Source organism: Lycium barbarum, chromosome 12 (genome assembly GCF_019175385.1).
Source record: "Lycium barbarum isolate Lr01 chromosome 12, ASM1917538v2, whole genome shotgun sequence".
NCBI classification, from domain to species: domain Eukaryota; kingdom Viridiplantae; phylum Streptophyta; class Magnoliopsida; order Solanales; family Solanaceae; genus Lycium; species Lycium barbarum.
Genome location: NC_083348.1, coordinates 34,957,362 through 34,980,535, shown reverse-complemented (window position 1 = coordinate 34,980,535; position 23,174 = coordinate 34,957,362). Strand labels below are relative to the sequence as shown.

Genomic DNA, 23,174 nt, shown 5'->3' with positions numbered 1-23,174 from the left:
CTTTTTCTTTATTTCTTTCTCTCACATTTCTCGACACAAGTATACTTGTTTTTGATCTCTTTGTATTGGCGCTCGTTTCGTCCATCGTTATTCCCTGTTGACTCTCCGGTGTGGATTCTTTACAAACATGATCGAACATCACTTCACATCGATGGTTCACATAATTTCATAGCGTATCTTCTCATGTTTCATATAATTAGTGGCCCATTATCCTTATTCTTTCCTTGGTGCGTAATCGGGTTCCTATTGCTAACTTGTCAGAGTATCCTTCTTACTCCTATGATTAAAGATTTCCAATTGTTTCGCTCCCAAAGGTCCTCCTCTTCCTTCGACTAATCCGTTAGTATATTTTTCCTACTTTTGTCCCTAACCTTCCTTAGTTTTCTTCCTCGTCGAACACTTTTCTCCTTTTGCCGTTTGTGGCATCGACTCTGAAGTTCATGAAATTTTACCTTAAACGCGCAAATCCGTCTTATTCCTAAGTCATCCTTTCAGGAAAACATTTCCATGTCCGAGGCAACCACATTAATACAACTGCACATTTTATTCCTTCATATACCTTTCAAGGACCTAAATCTCCCAGCATCGTCGCCAGGCCTAATCATTCTTTTCTTGCTTCACATCCCTCGTCATAGTCACTATTCCTTTAGCCCCACTTATTGAGATTGGTTCTCGAGCCTCACATATTCCTCTCTTGTTCTATATTACCACTCTTTATCCTTTTCACATGCCTACTTTGAGTTCTTACCCAATTAATCTCGTGCTTTGCCGGTAGTTTCTCTCAGGAGCTTCACTCACTGAGGTTTCTTACCTTTCATTTTCTTCCGACACCTTGAATCTCTTTATTTTCCATCTATTCACTCACTTTTTTCTCCAACCTTAACCTGTGGGGAAAATAATAGCAGCTTACCTTGTGACACTCATACCATTTATTTTTGCTGTCACTTGAACTTCGGTACCCTTACTCAATTGATGCCTCCCATACCGTAGCACCGGTCGCTGGGACACACATCACATGCCCGCCGATACATTCACATATGGGATATCGTATGCATTCATATATATATAATTACTATCAACTAGCCCACAAAATACTTCCAAACGCTATTCAAGCCTATCCAAATTCCAGAGCTGTGACGCACTTTCTGTCTCTTCTCCAGTCTAGCCTGTCTCGTCCTATGGGGCCTCTTATGATTTCCAGCCATCCCGTATACTCTGGTTTCCCTTAGGCCACTCTAGCTTCTCATTTGTCTTTTATGTCTGGATATATAGAATTTCTTGCGCACTTCCCAGGGGGTCACCCATCCTAAAATTTTCCCCACCTTAGCACGCTTAACCTGAATCTTCAATGGAATCCGGTGCCCTAATGCTGATAGAATCGCGTCCACTTCCTCGTATGACCTTTATTACATAATCCGGAGTAAGTCAAAGTCTTACAGATTCCGAGACATCCTCGTAATACGTCTTTCTCCTTTATAATTACTATTTTACCCTTTCCAATCCTTAATATTCATCTTTCACTTATGTGTATAACTACCTCTCGTCCTAGATTCCCAGATTCCCGATGGTAATAATCACATCTTTGTCGCCATTACTTGTAAGTACTCGGGTATCTGCCTGTTTGGATTTCTACTCACCGCTTTTACATAATAATCTACAACAAAACCGATTGTCGACTTTCTGAATCTTCCAACAGGCCTTACTCTTACTAAACCTCGGATGCTATCCATTTTAATCCTCTGGACTGCTAATCGTCTTTCTCACCATCATTCTTCAGATCATGACGAATTCATAACCTTTCTGAAACATCGCATCTCGCTTATCGTCTATGTACGATATTTCCTCTCCACGCTTCTTCCTATTAGGTGCTCCAGATCAAATAACCTGGTTTTGAAAAATTCTGCCCGGGTCTCCCTTACAAATTATTACCATTCAAAATCTGTACGCAGCAAACACCAACAATGCCTTACAGAGCATACGACTATATATCACATTCTAGCCATCCAGAACTTCCAATTTCAGATAACAAAACAAGTATATCAAGTCTTACTTTTATAACTCCTCATATCATCACTTACCTCCTTCCGTCGTATGTAAGGCTGGCTTATATATGGAATTTCATTTTCCTATGACTTGGCTCTATCGCACGATCTATGACCGAAAGAAGGTCAACAATCCCTAGATGCCCCGTAGCCTCCTGTTTATAAATGTGGCGCGCTTCACACCATAAACAGGACTCTACTGGACACGACTTTGCAGACAACCCCTAGGACAAACCTGTTCTGATACCACTTTGTCACACCCTAACCTTACTAGGGTGTGATGGGCACCCGACCCCATATTCGGAGTCGAGCGAACCCGCTGACTCTTATTTCACACATAATCTTTTGGACTTTTTAAATTAATAAAGACGATATACATAATACAACTTTCAGAAAGATTTTTTTTCGTTGCTTTCAAATCATACAAAATCTGTAATCATATAGAACTTATATCATAACACAAAATGACACATCGGCTGATGGAGCCGCTTACAGAACTGACAACCAAGACCCACGACTCTGTCTGCAAAGTCTCTAACATTAATTAGAAATCATAACAGATGCACTCTGACTCGGCAACACCCCGGAAGGAGATGGAGCTCGCCAATTCTGCCGAAACATCTTCTACTCATCTGTGTGTACCAACGCGGCATGAAACGCAGCCCCCGAAGAAAGGGGGTCAGTACGGAATATGTACTGAGTATGTAAGGCATAGACTACAGAAAACAGAACCATAATCGGAACAAGTAGTACAAAAGGTAAGTACCTTATTCAGAATACCAAGGTGCTTATTTTTCAAAGCGCAAATCGTATATGTCGATGTCGTATGTCAGAAGAGGTACAGATGGTATGTAAATCATCCAGAGTATCAGAAAGCTTGTTTTCAAAACACAGATCATGTATGCCGACATCATATATCATATGAGCATATAACAGAACCCGGCCCTTTGGTGAGGGACGCGGTGAATCAGATCATATATTATAGATGCATATAACAGAACCCGGCCCTTTAGTGAGGGACGCGGTGAATCGGAATCATGCATGTCAAATCATATAACGTGCCCCGGCCCTCCACTGAGGAACGCGGTGAATGAAATCATATATGTCATCATCATGTATCATATTTAAATATAACGTGCCCCGGCCCTCTATTGAGGGACGCGGTGAATGAAATCATGTATGCCAATGTCATGTATCATATATGCATGTAACGTGCCCGGCCCTCCATTGAGGGACGCGGTAAATCATATGTCATGTATGCATATAACGTGCCCCGGCCCTCTCGAGAGAGACGCGGTGAATAAGATCATCATATGCCATCCTGGCCGCCACCCCGTCATCATATCATCACACATATATATATATATAACATGCCACGACTCTCTCTTTATGAGGGATGCGGTGAACAATGCAGTGGAATACGCACGAGAACATACCCTGGCCCGGGACGCAGTGAAGGACATACTGAGACTTGCACGAACAGAGTAGTGCGAAACCATATGCACATAAATCAAAACTCGATAGATACGTACACTTACCGACATCTGATGGCTCAGAAACAAATTTCGGGTCAATCCGACTTAGGCTACGAACGTTATAAGCGTTCGAAGTACAGAACCTTCTACTAACGTTTCAGAAGCCATTTTTTGAAAATCAAAGCAACAATCATATCAAGTACCTTTCGGATATCGTTACGGATCAAGTCAAATAGAGCTTTTGGAACCACATTTACGTATCAAAATATATCAAAGACTCGATGTAATAATCAAACGTGCTATCTTTTGAAAATCAAAACTTTAGTCATATCAATTATCTTTCGAATGCCATTCGGAAACATACATAACTCTTTTAGGAGCCAAACTCTTTATGCTTATCTCGTTATTCAACCATACAATAAGTTCAACTATATCGAACGTACTCATGTCAGAAGTGAATAAGAATCATAGACAGAGTCGGAAACATATCAAATAGAGCTTCGGAAATCATATACACACGTATCCGGACATAGCAGATCAGATTTCGAAAGTCAAGAACATTAATACTTACAGAACTCTTTTAAAAATGTATCCAAAGTGAATATGAATCATAAAAAACTCGGAATCATAGAGCAGAGTAACCCCAAGGTGCATATCATACCTTACTTGGCTCTACGACATGCCAAAAGAAAGAAAGGGTAAGCCTTACATACATGTCGCACGACCAACTAGCTGCGCTTATTTGTCTAAACTTGTTAGTCTACATTCAAGAAAGTTGACATAATCATTAGATTCATCGACATATACTCGACTTATTCTTTCAAATGAATTCATTTATATATTCTACCGAAATTTCGGCAGCATTTCCCCTGTAAATATACCATCCCCGAGAATCTAACTCGGCCAAATCAACAATCAACAATCCGAGAATTTAACTCGGCCAAATTATTAACAACATTACCAACAATCATGCTTACAACTTCAACAATCAATCCCAAAACATATTCTAACATTAACAACTCTTGTCACACAATTCACGGCATTTCGTTTATATCCAATTTAATCACATATATTCAAGCTACCACCAATGATCCCACATTCAAGTATCAACCCAAAATCTTTCTAACATGATTCAAGAATACTTTTAACAATTCACATAATATTCCAAGCAACCCAATCAACATATCACTTCACCCGAAACCTTCCAAATTCAATAAGAATAATAAAGACACATTTCATTCTTTCTTCCAAATTCATAAACTACATCAACAATCTATACTTTAGCAATATCATTCATTCTTATAATCATAAGAAATCGCACTAATATCACATTAGCTTCTTCCATAATCTATAAACGATTACAACTTCATTTCAAACCATTAAATCTTCATTTTTATTATGGAATCCACAACAGCAACAATCAAACTACTAAATAAAAATCAATTCATCTTTCCTACATCATACCATCCCATTCGGTCACCACCAACATACCCATATTTCATGAATTTCATCCTTTTCTACATACTACAATACTCACAATCATCCATAACACATGAGAGAAGATTGAACACATACCTTTTTCACTTAGCTCTTCTTGCTCGGCTAGGTTCCCAACTTGCACAACAAGTGCTCTACTTTCTCCAACAATCACTCCATGTTAAAGAGGACGTTTCAATTAGTTAGATTGCTAGAAGAAATAATTTATTTTGATCATCTTCCATGGCTTCCATTTTTGGAGCCATGGCCGAATGCCTTTTATTTTTTTCTCCAAGCTTTCTTCTTGAAACTTCATGAATTATTTGTCTTGCCTTGTAAGCATTGGTCCATTTATATATAATTATTGACCAAGCTTTGGGTGGGGCATACTCCCACACAACACGGCCACAAGTGGTCCTTCACGAAATTTCTTGAACACTTTGTGAAATCCCCGTTTTGCCCCTAGCCTTTCACAATATTACCATAAGCCATTTTGCGAATTTCCCTCTTTGCCCTTAGCCTTTCTCAATATTTCCATACTAATAATATTCATAACAACTTGTACATTAAAATAATTTTTGAAAATGGTCTTGCCTTTAACTTACCACGACTATCTCAAAATATCCGAACGTACAAAATACGGGCTATAACAAGTCTGGGTTAGCTGCCACGATGGAGCCGTGAGGACTGTTACACAAGTCCGTCATGTTCCTAATCTGAAGAAGAATTTGATCTCCCTGGGTATTCTGGATGAACAAGGCTAGAAGTACATGAGCGAAGGAGGAACTATAAAGGTGACTGAAGGTTCTTTAGTGCTGAAAAGCAAGCTAGAGGATGGACTTTACACATTGGCAGGAAGCACCATTGTTGGATCTGCAAATGCATCTGCAGTGCAGGTATCTAATGATGACAAGGAAAGATTATGGAACATGAGATTGAGTCATATGAGCGCATGTGAACTGGAGATGTTGAGTAACCGTAACCTCTTGAAAGATGAGAAGATCAACACATTTGAATTTTGTGAGCACTGCATTCTAGGGAAGCAGAAGAAGGTCAGCTTCAACACTGGCAAGCACAAGATAGGAGGGTTGCTAGACTACATCCATTCGGATTTATGGGGTCCCTCAAAACTTCCATCGAAGGGCGTAAAGAGGCATCTTCTCACTTTTATTGATGATTTCTCACGAAAGGTTTAGGTCCAATTTTTGAAGGCAAAAAGTGATGCTTTTGAAGCATTTAAAGAGTGGAAGATTTTGGTTGAGAATCAAACGGAGCGAAAAATCAAATATCTTCACACAGACAACGACTTGGAGTTTTGCAGTGAAGAGTTTAATGATTTCTGCAACGTTCATGAAATCTCAAGACATAAGACTGTGATGTGATTCTTCGAGTTAACAAAGAATCAATCGATCAGGATCTTTATCTTGAAGTGACTTGATGGGCAGAATTCGAGAAACTGGCGTAACTGAAGTTATAGGTCTTGAAATTAGGTGATTCCAAAACGACGCGAAAGATGACAGTTTGAACTATGAAAATAACTCTTGAATCGTTTAAAAAAGTAAATATTGAGGGTAAAATGATGGAAATGAAATTGGGGTTCTAGGTATGAAATAGAACAAATTTGTTTTCAAGAAAAGTGTTCTTGAATGATCAAGAACCAACAAAATCCCTAAGTCACCACTTGAAATAAATTAACGTGATAAAGAAACACCACACGCAACTGAAAACAAGGTAAAGACTATCACCACCTTGTTTAGAACCAAAAACAAGGATACAAAACAAGAAATAGAGAAAATAACTCTATTGCAGAATTTAGGAGTCACGACCCAGCTAGGGGCCGCGATGGGTACCCGGGGCTAACCACCGAGCAGCACTCGTCCTACTACTCACCTTACTCATTTACTGCTCTTTCATCAATTTATATTCAAATCGTAGGAAAAGTCATCTTTCATTCAAGAGCATAAAAATAATTTTATATGCATAAGCCTCTCGGCTATCAAAATAATATGTACATACATAGAAATAAATCGTGAAAACATCTAACCCACACTGCGCATCTACGAGCCTCTACTGGAGTGCTATACATAGGGACGGGACAAGACCCCGTCATGCCCAAAAATACATATACATGAATATACACGGAATAATCGTCATAAGCACTTCCGAACAAAGGAGTGCTTTCAATCAGCTGACAGCTACTGCTGGTCTAGGTCGGGCTCTCCTCCTTGTCTACCTCTGGGCATGATCACAGCGTCCAAAGAAAATGGACGTCAGTACGAACATTGTACTGAGTATGAGAGGCATAAACAAGGAAATAGAACAATGACATAATGGAGATATCAATATCTGACTGTCATGTATATAAGAATTAAGTCATGCTGTCTTACTCATACTCGTCATCATATCATGTATGCACAATGTATAAGCTGCCCGCCCATATAGGCGCGGTGTAGTAATGTATAAGCTGCCCGTCCATTTCAGATCGGTGTGATAATCATAACATTAGCCTGCGTCCAGGCCTCCCGCGTCCGGGGTATCATCTCATGCTGCCCACTAGTGGTGTCTACCCATGCCATTTGGCCATGATGTATCGTATAGCTGCCCGCCTTGGCAGTGGCTGCACGGCCAACTAGGCGCGGTGTTATATCATCATAATATGCTTATCGTAACATACTTATCATAATACACACATAAGACTTATGAACAACTTTACTTTATCGAGGTGATGTAAGGTCGTGATCCCCCGATTTCATTATGGAGTAATTATTGACATTCTACCTCACCTTGAAGGAACTAACATATAAGGTGAGTGTGAGCAATAAATAACATCATGCCATTTTAGGATCATCATATCATATCTCTTATCTTATATTACCATTCATAGATATAGGCTTTTAGCTTTCCGGAATACAGGAACTCATAAAGAGGAAGAAAAATTATGCTATGAGATTCATGCCATTAGAAAGAAAGGACTAGCCTCACATACCTTTGACATTTAACTAAGCTATCGTCCGCTTGTTCTCCTTTGATATCACATTTCTACCTTCAAAAGAGAATTCACATTTACGTTAGTTAATCGACTATAAGAACACACTACTATTTCTAGGGAAAATTGGGCGACACTTCCTTTGGTTATACTACTTTTCCCACATTCTATATCAACTCCCACACGCTCACATCCACATTCACAATATCACAATCAACAATCATCAATCATCATTTATATACATTGACCACAATCCACCATTTTTCTTCAATTTCTCCACATTTATGGTTAGAGCTTACTATCGCGTCTCCTCATATCTAATACTTGTTTCATGGCCTAAATGTCATTTATAACGTATTCATAATAACAACACTCCATCATTCATAATCCAACCCAACTACTATCCAACCATGACAGTATTCACTCACACTTGACCCATTTCCTATGTCTTTTTACAATTCAGTATCTTAACCTTCCAATACCTTAAACAACATGTTTTAGTCATGAAACTTACCTTAGATGATAGTTGAACAAGCCTTGAATGGAATTACTCCTTTAGCACCAAAACCCTACTTTACTTCCTTTGGGTTTTCTTGAGAAAGATGAACTTTAGTGTGATTCTTACACTTGATTTCGTGGGTTTCATGTAGTTTATCACTAATTTCCTTTGGTTCTCTTGTGATGAAGAGTAGAGAGTATTCTAGAGGCTTCTTGAGAGAAATATCGTGGAGTTGGAATGAATTGAATGAGGTTAGGTCTTCTTTTAATGACTTAAAATCTAATCCGGAATGAACAGTGACTAAAGTGCACAGTGGTTGTAAACCCAGTTTACGTGCCGTATTCTGGTTTACGGTCCGTCTTTCAAGACCATATTTAAGCATAACAGAACCAAAAAGGTTTGCTGGAGTCATGGTGGTTTACGGTCACAGTTTACGGGCCGTATTTCAATTTACGGTCCGTATTCCAAGTTGTATTTAACCATTTGAACATTTGGCAGAAAGTTGAATTTTTTGTGAGTTGAAATACGATAGCAGTTTATGGTCTGTAAACTACTTTACGGGCCGTATTCTATTTTACGACCAACTGGGCCGAAGTGCAAAGCTGCAACTTTCACATTTTCAAAACTCATAAGTAGTCATCCCCTTCCTAGTTAAACATCATACACTCATACTCTTCATTGGTCTATTCATTGTACATTCACGGAGAAATTTCCGAGGTGTAACATTCTTCCCCCCTTTTGGAACATTCGTCCTCGAATGTTAAGTCAGCGAGGATTCTAGAATTTTTTTTCCAAAGTTTCCTTTATAATATGGCACTACCATCCTGTCACAACAACCCTAATATCATCACCTCATTGGGCTACATCACAACATCGACACATCTATGGCCACACACGACCAAAAGTATGAAAAATAAGCATACATACCTCATATTGTTGGTGTTTCATCTTGAATCTTCTCTGGGAGTTGGAATAAATGCGGGTACTTGGACTTTACCTTCTCTTCTTCCTCCCAAGTCATTTCTTCCCGATTGTTGTTTCGCCATAAGACTTTGACTGAAGCTACCTCTTTATTTCAGAGTCTTCGCACTTGCCTGTCTAAAATAGCAATAGGCACCTCTTCATAGGTTAGCCTTTCTGTTACTTGCACACTATCTATCGAGACAATATTTGTGGGATCTCCAATACACTTGCGGAGCATCGAAACGTGGAAGACTGGATGGACTGATTCAAGCTCTGAAGGCAAATCCAGTTCATAGGCTACCTGACCCACCTTGCGGATAATTTTATAGGTCCAATGTATCTAGGACTTAGCTTCCCTTTCTTTCCAAATCTCATCACACCTTTCATTGGCGATACTTTAAAAAATACCCAATCACTAACTTGAAATTCCAAGTCTCGTCGGCGATTGTCTGCATAAGACTTTTGGCGGCTTCGGGCTGTTAATAATCGATTTCGGATCACCTTAAATTTTTCCACCGCTTGTTGAATTAATTCAGGGCCTACTAGTTGTGCTTCTCCTATTTCAAACCATCCGATTGGGGATCTACATTTCCTTACATATAAAGCTTCATATGGAGTTATTTGAATGCTGGAATGGTAACTATTATTGTATGCAAATTCGATTAGCGGTAAATGATCGTCCCAACTACCACTGAAATACAGCACGCATGCTCGTAGCATATCTTCCAAGGTTTGAATAGTACGTTCGGCTTGTCCATCGGTCTGCGGATGAAATGCTGTGCTAAGCTTCACTTGATTGCCTAGACCTTCTTGGAAGGACTTCCAGAACTTTGCTGTAAACTGTGCTCCTCTGTTTGTGATAATAGATAATGGAATACCATGAAGGAACACAATTTCCTTGAGATATATCCTTGCATAATCTTCGGCTGAGTATGTAGTCTTAACTGGGAGAAAATGGGTTACTTTCGTCAATCTATCCACAATCACCCATATAGAATCATACCTGCCGCGGGAATGAGGTAATCCCACGATGAAATCCATGTTGATCACTTCCCATTTCCAAGTAGGGATTTCTATTGCTTGCAATAAGCCTCCTGGCTTCTGATGTTCAACTTTTACTTGTTGGCAATTTGGGCACTGTGCTACAAATTCGGCTATGTTTCTTTTCATGCCATCCTACCAATACATCATCTTGAGATCACGATAAATTTTAGTTTCACCCGGGTGAATAGAATACCGGGAACAATGTGCTTCTTCTAGAATTCATCGGCGCAATTCTGCTACATTCGGCACACATAGCCTGCCTCGGTATCTAAGAATTCCATCCATAGGAACTTCAAATGAAGACTTTTCTTTTCCATGAGACGTGTCTTTGTAACGACACAATTTAGGATCTTCATATTGCCGTTCTTTCACTTCCATATCCAAGGATGAAATTGTGGGATCATTGATACTAATCCCCACATTACCCGAATCGATTACGTACACTCCAAGATTTGCTAGTTGGCGGAGCTCATGAACCATTTCTTTCTTTTTCGGAGGGACTTCACATAAACTTCCCATTGATCGGCGGCTAAGCGCATCGGCTACTACATTCGCTTTTCCGGGGTGGTATAAAATGTTCACATCATAATCTTTTAACAATTCTAACCACCGCCTCTGTCGCAGGTTCAACTCCTTTTGCTTGAAAATGTACTGAAGACTTTTGTGATCTGTATAAATATCAACATGCACACCATACAAATAATGCCTTCATATTTTTAAGGCGTGAATAACCACATCCAATTCGAGATCATGAGTAGGATAATTCTTTTCATGTTTCCGTAATTGTCTCGAAGCATATGCAATAACTCTACCATGCTGTATCAATACTCATCCTAATCCGACACCGGAAGTGTCACAGTATACCACATAGCCATCTAACCCTTCTGGAAGTGTTAAGACTGGAGCTGAGGTCAATCTGCCTTTTTACTCTTGGAAACTGCGCTCACAAGCATCATTCCACTGAAATTTGGCTGACTTCTGGGTTAGCTTCGTCAATGGGGCTGAAATAGATGAAAAACCCACTACGAACCTTTTATAGTATCCTGCCAAACCCAGAAAACTACGAACTTCTGTAGGCGTCGTAGGCCTTGGCCAAGTCTTCACAACTTCAATTTTCTGAATGTCAACTCGACTGCCATTATTTGAAATAACATGGCCCAGAAATGTCACAGAATTTAGCCAAAACTCGCACTTTGAAAATTTCGCATATAATTATCGAGCTCGAAGAATGCCAAGAACAATTCGCAAATGATCTGCATGTTCCGATTCCGTGCGAGAATACACCAGAATATCATCAATAAATACTATCACGAATAAATCCATGAGAGGCCTGAATACATTGTTCATCAAATTCATAAACACGGCCGGAGCATTAGTCAACCCAAACGACATCACTCGGAATTCATAGTGACCATATCTCGTTCTGAAGGCCATTTTGGGAATATCCGCTTCTCTAACTCTCACTTGATGGTAACCCGACCTTAAATCTATTTTAGAAAACCACTTGGCACCCTATAGCTAATCAAAAAAATCGTCAATCCTTGGAAGAGGTTATTTGTTCTTTATCGTTACTTTGTTCAATTGCCTGTAGTCGATACACATTCGTAGAGATCCGTCTTTCTTCCTCACGAACAAGACCGGTGCTCCCCACGGTGATGAACTGGGTCTAATAAACCCCTTTTCAAACAAGTCTTTCAACTGCACCTTTTTCTCTTTTAATTCTGCCGGTGCCATTCGATAAGGAGGAATAGAAATAGGCTTGGTGTCCGACAACACGTCAATGGCGAAGTCAATTTCTCTTTCTGGAGGAAGACCTGGGAGTTCATATGGAAATACATCCGGAAATTCATTCACCACCAGAACAGATTGAAATGTTGGCGACTTTGCTTCTATGTCATGCACCCGAACTAGATGGTAAATATAACCCTTGGCTATCATCTTCCTTGCCTTAAGGTAGGAAATAAACCTACCTTTTGGAGATGATACACTACCCTTCCATTCAAGCACGGGCTCTCCCGGAAATTGAAATCGAACCACTGTCGTTCGGCAATCAACATTAGCGTAGCACGAGGCCAACCAATACATACCCATAATTACATCAAAATCTAACATCTCCAACTCAATCAAATCAGCTGTGGTCTGAAGATCACATATCACAACTACATAATTTTTATACACTTGTCTTGCTATCACGGGATCACCAGCCAGAGTAGATACCTTGAAAGGTTTGATTGGCTCAGGTTTCACCCCAATACAACCAGCAACATATGGAGTAATATAAGAAAAAGTAGAACCCGGATCTATCAGTGCGTATACATCACGGGAGAATATAGACAATGTACTTGTAACCACATCCGGGGAGGACTCAAGATCCTGCCGTCCGGCTAAAGCATACACACGGGGCTGAGTGGCACCTGAAGTAGATGCTGCCCCTCTACCCCTACCTCGGCCTGCTGACAGCTGGGGAATCTGTCCTGCCGAGCATGCTGAGGAAGAACCAGCTGCTGAACCTGTGGGCTGAACTCTAACTCTACCACTCATCGACGGGCAATCTCTCATCATGTGACCAACTTTGCCGCAAGTATAGCAAGCGTCCGAACCCTTGTGACACTGTACGGAATGCAATCTACCGCACTGGCTGCATCGCGGTACTGGGGGTCTTCTCTGGCTATAATCTTCCCTGATTTGGGAATCTGGGGCCCTCGAACTCTGACCCTGTCCTGAGCGGAAGGAGCGATCAAATCTCCTACCTGCAAATCGGGGAGGTGCACTGGTCACCAACTGGCCTGAGTAACCAGAATATGTCTGCCTTGATCCCTCTCTATAACCACTGCCTGCTCCCATAGATCTAGCCCTCTTGCCTTGCCTTCTTTCGTTATCGCGGTCTCTTCTTGGAGGTTGTTGTCGCCCCTCTAAATTCTGAGCATGGGTCTGTATTCGGGAAATATCCATCCCGTCTTGCAAGGAAGCCGTCAAACAATCTCTGAATAAATGTGGCCCTAGGCCACTTACAAATCTATGTACCCGATCTCCCATGTCGGCCAGAATAGCCGGGGCATATCTAGCCAAAGAATTAAATTGCATGCTATACTCCCGGGCACTCATATTTCCTTGCCTTAGATTTAGAAATCTATCCGCTCTAGCTCGGCGGACCTCGGGTGGCAAATAGTGACGAATAAAAACATCCACGAATTCCTTTCAAACCGGAGGAGGCACATTCTCTCCTCTTGATAATACCCAATTGTTATACCATAAACTGGCACATCCCGGAGTCTATAAGATGCCAACTCCATGGATTCAGTTTCAGATTCATGGACAATCTTCAATGTCCTCTGCACCTCATCTATGAAACCTTGCGGGTCTTCATCCAGCTTTGACCCCAAGAAATCCGGAGGATTTAGGCTCATAAAATCACGGGCTTTGGTACTTGCTCCCGATCACTTGAACTCGCATTTTGTCGTTGTGCCTGAGCGGCAACCAACTGTGTCAATTGAAGGCTCTCTTTCTACCCACCTCTTTGCCGTAGTCTTGCCCTTCTAGGCGGCTGTAGCCTTTCCCTTGGGCGGCATTCTAAAATCATAACACACTGTTAGGGAGGATAAAATCTTATACACGGCTCTATCGCACGATCTCATAAAACGAAAGATGGTCATTTTTCCTAGATGCCCTATAGCCTCTTGTTTATTGATGTGGCGCGCAACACACCATAAACAAGACTCTACTAGACACAACTCATAGACACTTCGTAGGACTGAACCGCATTGATACCACTTTGGTCACGACCCAGCTAGGGTCCGCGACGGGTACCCGGGGCTAACCACCGAGCACCACTCATCCTACTACTCACCTTACTCATTTACTGCTCTTTCATCAATTTATATTCAAATCGTAGGAAAAGTCATCTTTCAGTCAAGAGCATAAAAATACTTTTATATGCATAAGCCTCTCGGCTATCAAAATAATATGTACATACATAGAAATAAATAGTGAAAACATCTAACCCACACTGCGCATCTACGAGCCTCTACTGGAGTACTATACTTTTACACCTCGGAAAAGTCCCCGTACATGTGCAAGGAATAGAACGACAAGGGTATGAGTGTGGGGTGTTTTACTAAGCAAGGGGTGATGATTCGTGAATTTTTGGAAATGGAAAAGTTGTAGAATTTCATGCATCCCAGTGGTCGTATAGTGATTTACGGCCCGTAAAGTGATTTACGGACCGTAAACCACCATCGTCCTCCAGGCTTTCAAATTTGAACTTTCTGTTAAGTGGTGAAATGCTTAAATATGACTTGGAATACGGCCCGTAAACTGGTTTACGGACCGTAAACCTCGATCGTAAACTGCCATGTTCTTCAGCCAGCTTCTCTGTTTTGGACATGCTTAAAGACGACACATAATATGGCTCGTAAAATAGTTTACGGCCCGTAAACTGTGGTTTACGACCACTGTTCACCCCGACTGGAATTCATTAAAGATCAAACTTTGAGTTATTAAAAGGGACCAAAGCTTCCTTTTATTTCATTTTTCATCCATTCAACCTTCAAGAACACTCTAGAAGCTCTCCAAATATTCATCTACAAAATTCAAGAGATCAAAGGGAAACCAAGATCATCAACATCTAATTCATGAAACAAAGTGCATGAGACCCTATTGGAAGTCATATTCTTCAAGAAATCTCAAAAGGGTTGAAATAGGGTTTTGGTATAAAAAGCGTATTGTTGCTCAATGCTTGTTCCACCGTCATCCAAGGTATGTTTCATGACTATACCATATGGTTCAAGGTATTGGAAGGCTTAGATACTCGAAATGTATAAGAACATAGAAAATGGGCCTTGCATGGGTGAATAGTGGCACAATTGAATAGTAGTTGAATGGAGTCATGAATGTTGATAAGCTACGGTTGTGAATATGTTATAAATAACGTCTAGACCATGAAATAAGTATTATATACGAGAAAACGTGATAACGAGCTATAACCATGGATGTGGAGAAATTGGAGGAAAATGGTAGATTTTTCTCAAAGTGTATAAGTGATGATTGTTGAGAGTAATATTGTGAGTGTCGTTACGAATGTATGAGAGTTGAAATGAAACATGGGAAAAGTATTAGAAATGAAGGAAGTGCTATCCAATTTTCCTTAGAAATAGTAGTCCATTCTTATAATTAATTAGTTAACGACGACATGAATTCTCTTGAAGCTATATACGAGTGCATTAAGGGGGAGCGAGCAAGCAATAAGAATTGTAAACGTCGAAGGTATGTTAGTCTATTCCCTTTCTTTCAAAGGCATGATCCCTATCTTACGATTTCATAAATGCTCCCATCTTTTCCTTGCTATCAAAGGTTAAATAGTCTAATATTCCGAAGCTTGATTTCCTTCTTGATATTTCATAAATGTTTTTCCAAAGTACTCCCATTTTCCTAAACCAAAGGTTTTGAGTATGTGAGTTCTTATGATAACGACGAAGGATATGTTTTTCAATAACAATGATGATGTCAAAAATGAGAATATTATTACGCTGACCATGATGAGAGCAAATCTTATGTTTAAAAGTTTCAAGTTTACGATTTCAATGACTATATGAGGATGTCGAGCTAATTACTGATCTTCTCAATTTATTCATGGATGGTGACTTTATTTCTAAATCTTCCAAAGTATATGAATGGATGCCTTATGAAGTTCATGATTTTATTCTATGTTTTCTTTTAATGCTATTCTTCATTGATAGTCTCGCCTTATAATAATTGTTCCCTCAAGGTGAGACCAAGCGACGATGATTACTCCATAACATAATCGGAGGCTTTCGACCTTACGTCACTCCGACGTACTTACAGCTTTTCCTTAGGCTCTCAAGCATGCTATGTATATTATGTATGTATATATATGATATGAAAATGTTTTCAGGGGAAATGGGGAAAGGTGAGGCGCTATAGATGCATAGCCACCTGGTCAGCTGGCATATCATGTTTTCATCCTGGACGCGGGATGCCCGGACGCGGGGGTATATGGGTTATGGATCGGGCCGTACGTTCCTCGGCACTAACTTATTATATTTATGGATCGGGCCGTACGTTCCTCGGCACTAACATATGATGACATATGGATCGGGCTGCGCGTTCCGCAGCAATTTACTATATGATACTTTATGAGTATGCATGCATGGATCCGCCTTAAGAGGCAAGCAGTTATCGATTATCTCCTTGTACTTACTTTATTTTCTTATTCTTACTTTATTTCTTGATGTATGCCTTACATACTCAGTACAATGTTCGTACTGACATCCTTTTCTTTGGATGCTGTGTTCATGCCCACAGGTAGACAGGAAAGCGGTCCAGACTGATAGGAGTCATTAGCCGAGCTGAAGAGCACTCCATCTTCCGGAGGTGCTAATTGGTTGTTCCTTTTGTGTATATATTTGTATGTCACTCAATAGAGGCTCGTAGATGCTCGATGTGGGTTGTGTGGTTCCACAACGTGGGTAGTACGCATGTGTATAAGTATATTGAAATATGTTTTTGTATCAACGCGTTATATTTTTGTAATGAAAAGAAAATCCTCTTTTTAAAGTTAACCGAAATTAGATGAATGATTGTTAAATGGGTTAGGTAAATGATAGCACGAGCGGTGCTCAGTGGTTAGCCCCGGCCACCCGTCGCGGCCCCTAGCCGGGTCGTGACAGAAGTGGTATCAGAGCAGTTCGTCCTAGGAATTGTCTACGAGCCGTGTCTAGTAGAGTCTTGTTTATCGGTGTGTTGTGCACTACATCTATAACCAGGAGGCTACCGGGCATTTAGGAAACATGACCATCTCTCTTCTCGATAGATCGTGCGATAGAGCTGTGTTATAAGACTATCTCTCCCCTAACGGTGCGTTGTCATTTCAGCAGAACCAATGACGGGAAAAGCTACGACGGCCCAGAAGGGCAAGATGGTGGTTGAAGAAGGGCTTGATCGAGAGCCGTCTACGGATATGGAGGAGGGAGAACCCCAGAATAACGCCCCACTTTGATTTTCCCATACCTCGCCCACTTTTAAGGATCAGAGGGAAGCCTCGATCGTAGCTCCAGTACCCCCCGTTCCTTCGCAATATACCGCCGGCCAAGAGATGAGACAGACCATTCTTTTACTGACTCAATTGGTAGCCGCTCAGACTCAGCGGCAGAATGCGAGTCACGATGACAGGGGTTGGAGAAAGGGAGTTAATTCCTTTGGGTCTGACCGTGGGATTAGAGATGAACCTCCACAGTTTCCCAGACCCAGATTTGATGGACCTGCTTATTCAAGGTCATCCCAAAGTCTCAGTGTTTCTCGTTCTCGGGTTCAGAGTGATTCCGGTCAGAAGAGGTCACCAGTACCACGATGTATTCAGTGTCGCAGGTTACATTGGGGACCGTGTCGCCGGGGCTCGGATATTTGTTATGCCTGTGCTAGGCCAGGCCATTTAAAGTGAAATTGTCCATCGCTACGTGGTAAAAGTGAGGTTCGGACTACGGGAATGGTAACAGGCTCTTCATCATCGACACGCCCTCCAAGGTCAAGGCCACAGGGGCTAGTAAGCAGTGGTAGAGATCGAAGAACGCCTAGTCCAAGCGGATCCCAGCATCATACCCAGGCGTTAGCTGAACGACGGGATCCTGAGTCTTCCCCTGATATTACTCCAGGTATACTGCTAGCACCCTTTTATGATTAATGCAAATACGTGTGAAAATATGCCGTATGGTAAATGTAATGTGACTGACTAAAAAGGATAACAGGTTGAGTATGCCTGCTTCATGAGGCTACCCTATGTTATGAGCAGGTTTGCAAACGAGATCAAGAAGTGTCACTCTATAGGGTGGATTATGATCTGGGTATAATGAGCCGTAACAAGAATTGTTATGTAAAGTATAGCGAGAAGACGCCTAAGGGCATGGAGGATATCTTTAGTTGTGCGTATAAGGCCGAGACTACGGTAAAGAAAAATAATGAAAGTAGGATAATTAGTAGGAGGAAGGTCAACGCGATAGGGGCGAGATGGGGGATGATCAGGACGGATAAAATTAGTTTTAGGCAGCAAGGGACGGATTGACACAGGTGGTGTATCCTAAAGAACAAAGCGGTACTAAGTTAAGAATATGGTTCCTTATGCGAAGAGTCAAGGATCAATTATTAAGTGGGAGGAGATAAGATAGCAAAGAGGAAATGTATGAAGTACGAGTGCCTAAAGAATAGTGGCGTGGTAGTTAAAGGAGAACATATCTCCTACAAATATCCCCTACCAAGTTAGAACGAGTGAAGTGAATGAGGTAAAGAGTTGAAGAGGAAAGGATGATCATGAGTTATGGGTCTATTGTACGACAATGAAGCAATGGAGTAGAGTTATAACTAATAATGATAGTGGTACAATGCGGATATGAAATCGGTTCCAAGCGCAAACAAGAGTAAGAGAATAAGGAGGCATGAGGCGCATTAGCGACGTAAGAGATACCTAAGCCCTAGGAAAACGAAGGTGGCGTTACAAGCAAATTTTGAGCGCCGAAGAAGAGGGCAAGTGACATTAGATGGGTGGCATGGATAGCTAGACCCACTATTAATATAAGTATCCCTATGGGGCAGGAAGTTGTTAATCAGAGCAGATTCAGATACAGACACATAACTACTGGATGAGCTAAGTAACGTACGTTTTGCTCGGAGTGTTATATCGGGTGAATTTCTTGGTTATAAGACTGTAAGGCGAGTACGCTAAGACTCCACGACTCCACGTATGAATTGTTATAGCCATAGACTGTAGGGGACGGAATAAGTAAGGGGTAGTGTAGCCAGGAGTACGTGGATTCGAGATTTAAAGGTACGAGTAAAACCCTTAAAAGGGGGGAAGCAAATAGAGAGGACACCAGTGTGAAGGTTGAAATTATGAACCCTACGGGAGTGTGTTGACTAAAAGCGGTAGAATAAGGACACGCAAAAGCGAGAAGAAGGGGGAAGAAGAAGAGTCGTGAGTCGGCAAAGATAGTAAAACACTGGTGACGGGCAGAGGTGGACCCACAATTCTCTAAGATTATAACACCTCATCGTCCCTCTAAATTATAAATCTCAGATGAATTTGTAGCGAAGTATAAGGCCGATCCGTGAGACGTTGTGTCCCATAAGGTCCCAAGTGGAGCAAAACGAGGAATAAAATTGCAAAACTCTGATTGCGTCACATGGTTGGAAGAGAGTTGGAATCAGTTTAGGGAGAACTGATTAGTTACTATTACTCTTCCAGCAGAATGGAAACTCTCGTTTCTCTGTCCTTATATTGATTTAATGACTTTCGGGATTGAATACTCTTTTAGCCCAAATGAAAATATAACCCCGGAGAATGTTGTGAATATAGTGGGTGACGGTAGCCCCAAGAAGAAGGCATGCAGGCCTGAGACACAGAATAATTCATGATATTAACATGGGTTTTATTGTAAAGTTACCCCGTTCTCGAGGTAAGGGCGTTAGCGAAAAGGTCATTGAGAAGGATATTGACACTTAGATGAATATGACTATGGATACGGCATACCGATGAATATGACTATGGATGCGAAGACAGACATGGATATAGGTATGCGGATGGATGGATACGAATGTGAATTGCGCAAAAAGAGTATGTAATTCGTAGATGTTTACGCGTCGCCAATGAGACCAAGTGAACACTTAGGAGAGGAGTAGGAGGTAAAGTAAGGGTGAGAGAGTCATGATGCCCGGGGTGAGTTGAAGAAGGGTATATGGTAAACGAAACTGAAATGTCGAGTTGGAATTGCTGTGAGAGACAAATGGAATAATTGCTTGGGGCATAGTATAAGTACAGGTTACATACTAACTATAGAAGCCCGAGGATATGAAAACCTACGAGAGCGATAGAATCACGGAATAAAGGGGGAGTTAGGTTCGAGGCATTAGATCCTATAAGATCGTACGCAACAAGCAAGGTAGCTTATAAATACGTTAGAACTCCCACTAGGAGCATGTCAATAAAATGATGCTCAAATGACAAGAAATTTGATGTATGAGAAAGTACCATTTGCCACATTAGACAGGTAAGTGCGAGGACTTCGAAAAAGGAGGTGGCTTAAATCAGAGTTTGGCGGCAAAAGCAATACTCGGGAAGAAATACTAGGGAAGCCAGAGTGAATGCGGAAGCCAAGTATCCGCACCTAGTCGAATCTCCAGGAGAAGTTCATGATGGTATGTATGTTTTAATTTTATGTTTTTGGTCGTGTGTGGCCATAAATGTGTTAATATTGTGATATAGCCCTGTGAGGCGAAGATATTGTGGGTTGTTGTAATGGAAAGATAGTGTCCAAATTACAAAGGAAACTCCGGCAAATTTTCATAGAATCCTCGCTGATTTAACATTCGAGGACGAATGTTCCAAAAGGGGGGAAGAATGTTACACCTCGGAAAAGTCCCAGTACATGTACAAGGAATAGTACGACAAGGGTATGAGTGTGGGGTGTTTTACTAAGCAAGGGGTGATGATTCGTGAATTTTTGGAAATGGAAAAGTTGTAGAATTTCATGCAGCCCAGTGGTCGTATAGTGATTTACGGCCCGTAAAGTGATTTACGGACCGTAAACCACCATCGTCCTCCAGCCTTTCAAATTTCAACTTTCTGTTAAGTGGTGAAACGCTTAAATACGACTTGGAATACGGCCCGTAAACTGGTTTACGGACCGTAAACCTCGATCGTAAACTGCCGTGTTCTTCAGCCAGCTTCTCTGTTTTGGACATGCTTAAAGACGACCACATAATACGGCTCGTAAACTAGTTTACGGCCCGTAAACTGTGGTTTATGACCACTGTTCACCCCGACTGGAATTCATTAAAGATCAAACTTTGAGTTATTAAAAGGGACCAAAGCCTCATTTTATTTCATTTTTCATCCATACAACCTTCAAGAACACTCTAGAAGATCTCGAAATATTCATCTACAAAATTCAAGAGATCAAAGGGAAACCAAGATCATCAACATCTAATTCATGAAAGCAAGTGCATGAGACCCTATTGGAAGTCATCTTCTTCAAGAAATCTCAAAAGGGTTGAAATAGGGGTTTGGTATAAAAAGAGTATTGTTGATCAAGGCTTGTTCCACCATCATCCAAGGTATGTTTCATGACTATACCATATGGTTCAAGGTATTGGAAGGCTTAGATACTCGAAATGTATAAGAACATAGAAAATGGGCCTTGCATGGGTGAATAGTGGCACAATTGAATAGTAGTTGAATGGAGTCATGAATGTTGATAAGCTACGGTTGTGAATATGTTATAAATAACGTCTAGACCATGAAATAAGTATTATATACGAGAAAACGTGATAACGAGCTATAACCATGGATGTGGAGAAATTGGAGGAAAATGGTAGATTTTTCTCAAAGTGTATAAGTGATGATTGTTGAGAGTAATATTGTGAGTGTCGTTACGAATGTATGAGAGTTGAAATGAAACATGGGAAAAGTATTATAAATGAAGGAAGTGCTATCCAATTTTCCTTAGAAATAGTAGTCCGTTCTTATAATTAATTAGTCAACGACGACATGAATTCTCTTGAAGGTATATACGAGTGCATTAAGAGGGAGCGAGCAAGCAATAAGAATTGTAAATGTCGAAGGTATGTTAGGCTATTCCATTTCTTTCAAAGGCATGATCCCTAGCTTACGATTTCATAAATGCTCCCATCTTTTCCTTGCTATCAAAGGTTAAATAGTCTAAGATTCCGAAGCTCGATTTCCTTCTTTATATTTCATAAATGATTTTCCAAAGTACTCCCATTTTCCTAAACCAAAGGTTGTGAGTATGTGAGTTCTTATGATAACGACGAAGGATATGTTTTTCAATAACAATGATGATGTCAAAAATGAGAATATTATTACGCTGACCATGATGAGAGCAAATCTTATGTTTAAAAGTTTCAAGTTTACGATTTCAATGACTATATGAGGATGTCGAGCTAATTACTGATCTTCTCAATTTATTCATGGATGGTGACTTTATTTCTAAATCTTCCAAAGTATATGAATGGATTCCTTATGAAGTTCATGATTTTATTCTTTGTTTTCTTTTAATGCTATTCTTCATTGATAGTCTCGCCTTATAATAATTGTTCCCTCAAGGTGAGACCAAGCGACGATGATTACTCCATAACATAATCGGAGGCTTTCGACCTTACGTCACTCCGACGTACTTACAGCTTTTCCTTAGGCTCTCAAGCATGCTATGTATATTATGTATGTATATATATGATATGAAAATGTTTTCAGGGGAAATGGGGAAAGGTGAGGCGCTATAGACGCATAGCCACCTGGTTAGCTGGCATATCATGTTTTCATCCTGGACGCGGGATGCCCGGACGCGGGGGTATATGGGTTATGGATCGGGCCGTACGTTCCTCGGCACTAACTTATTATATTTATGGATCGGGCCGTACGTTCCTCGGCACTAACATATGATGACATATGGATCGGGCTGTGCGTTCCGCAGCAATTTACTATATGATGCTTTATGAGTATGCATGCATGGATCTGCCTTAAGAGGCAAGCAGTTATCGATTATCTCCTTGTACTTACTTTATTTTCTTATTCTTACTTTATTTCTTGATGTATGCCTTACATACTCAGTACAATGTTCGTATTGACATCCTTTTCTTTGGATGCTGTGTTCATGCCCACAGGTAGA

General features: G+C 40.8%; 1 protein-coding gene across 1 annotated transcript; it reads left to right on the top strand.

Moving 5' to 3' along the window:
* The first annotated feature begins 5,763 nt into the window (after positions 1–5,763).
* On the top strand, positions 5,764–6,189 carry LOC132624191 (uncharacterized mitochondrial protein AtMg00300-like). Its single transcript, XM_060339008.1, has one exon. The coding sequence runs from the start codon at positions 5,764–5,766 to the stop codon at positions 6,187–6,189; it is 426 nt and encodes a 141-aa protein (XP_060194991.1).
* The last annotated feature ends 16,985 nt before the right edge of the window (positions 6,190–23,174 follow it).

Coding starts and splice junctions, on each gene's coding strand:
- LOC132624191 (XM_060339008.1), top strand. CDS start 5,764: ATGAGCGAAGGAGGAACTATAAAGGTGACTGAAGGTTCTTTAGTGCTG.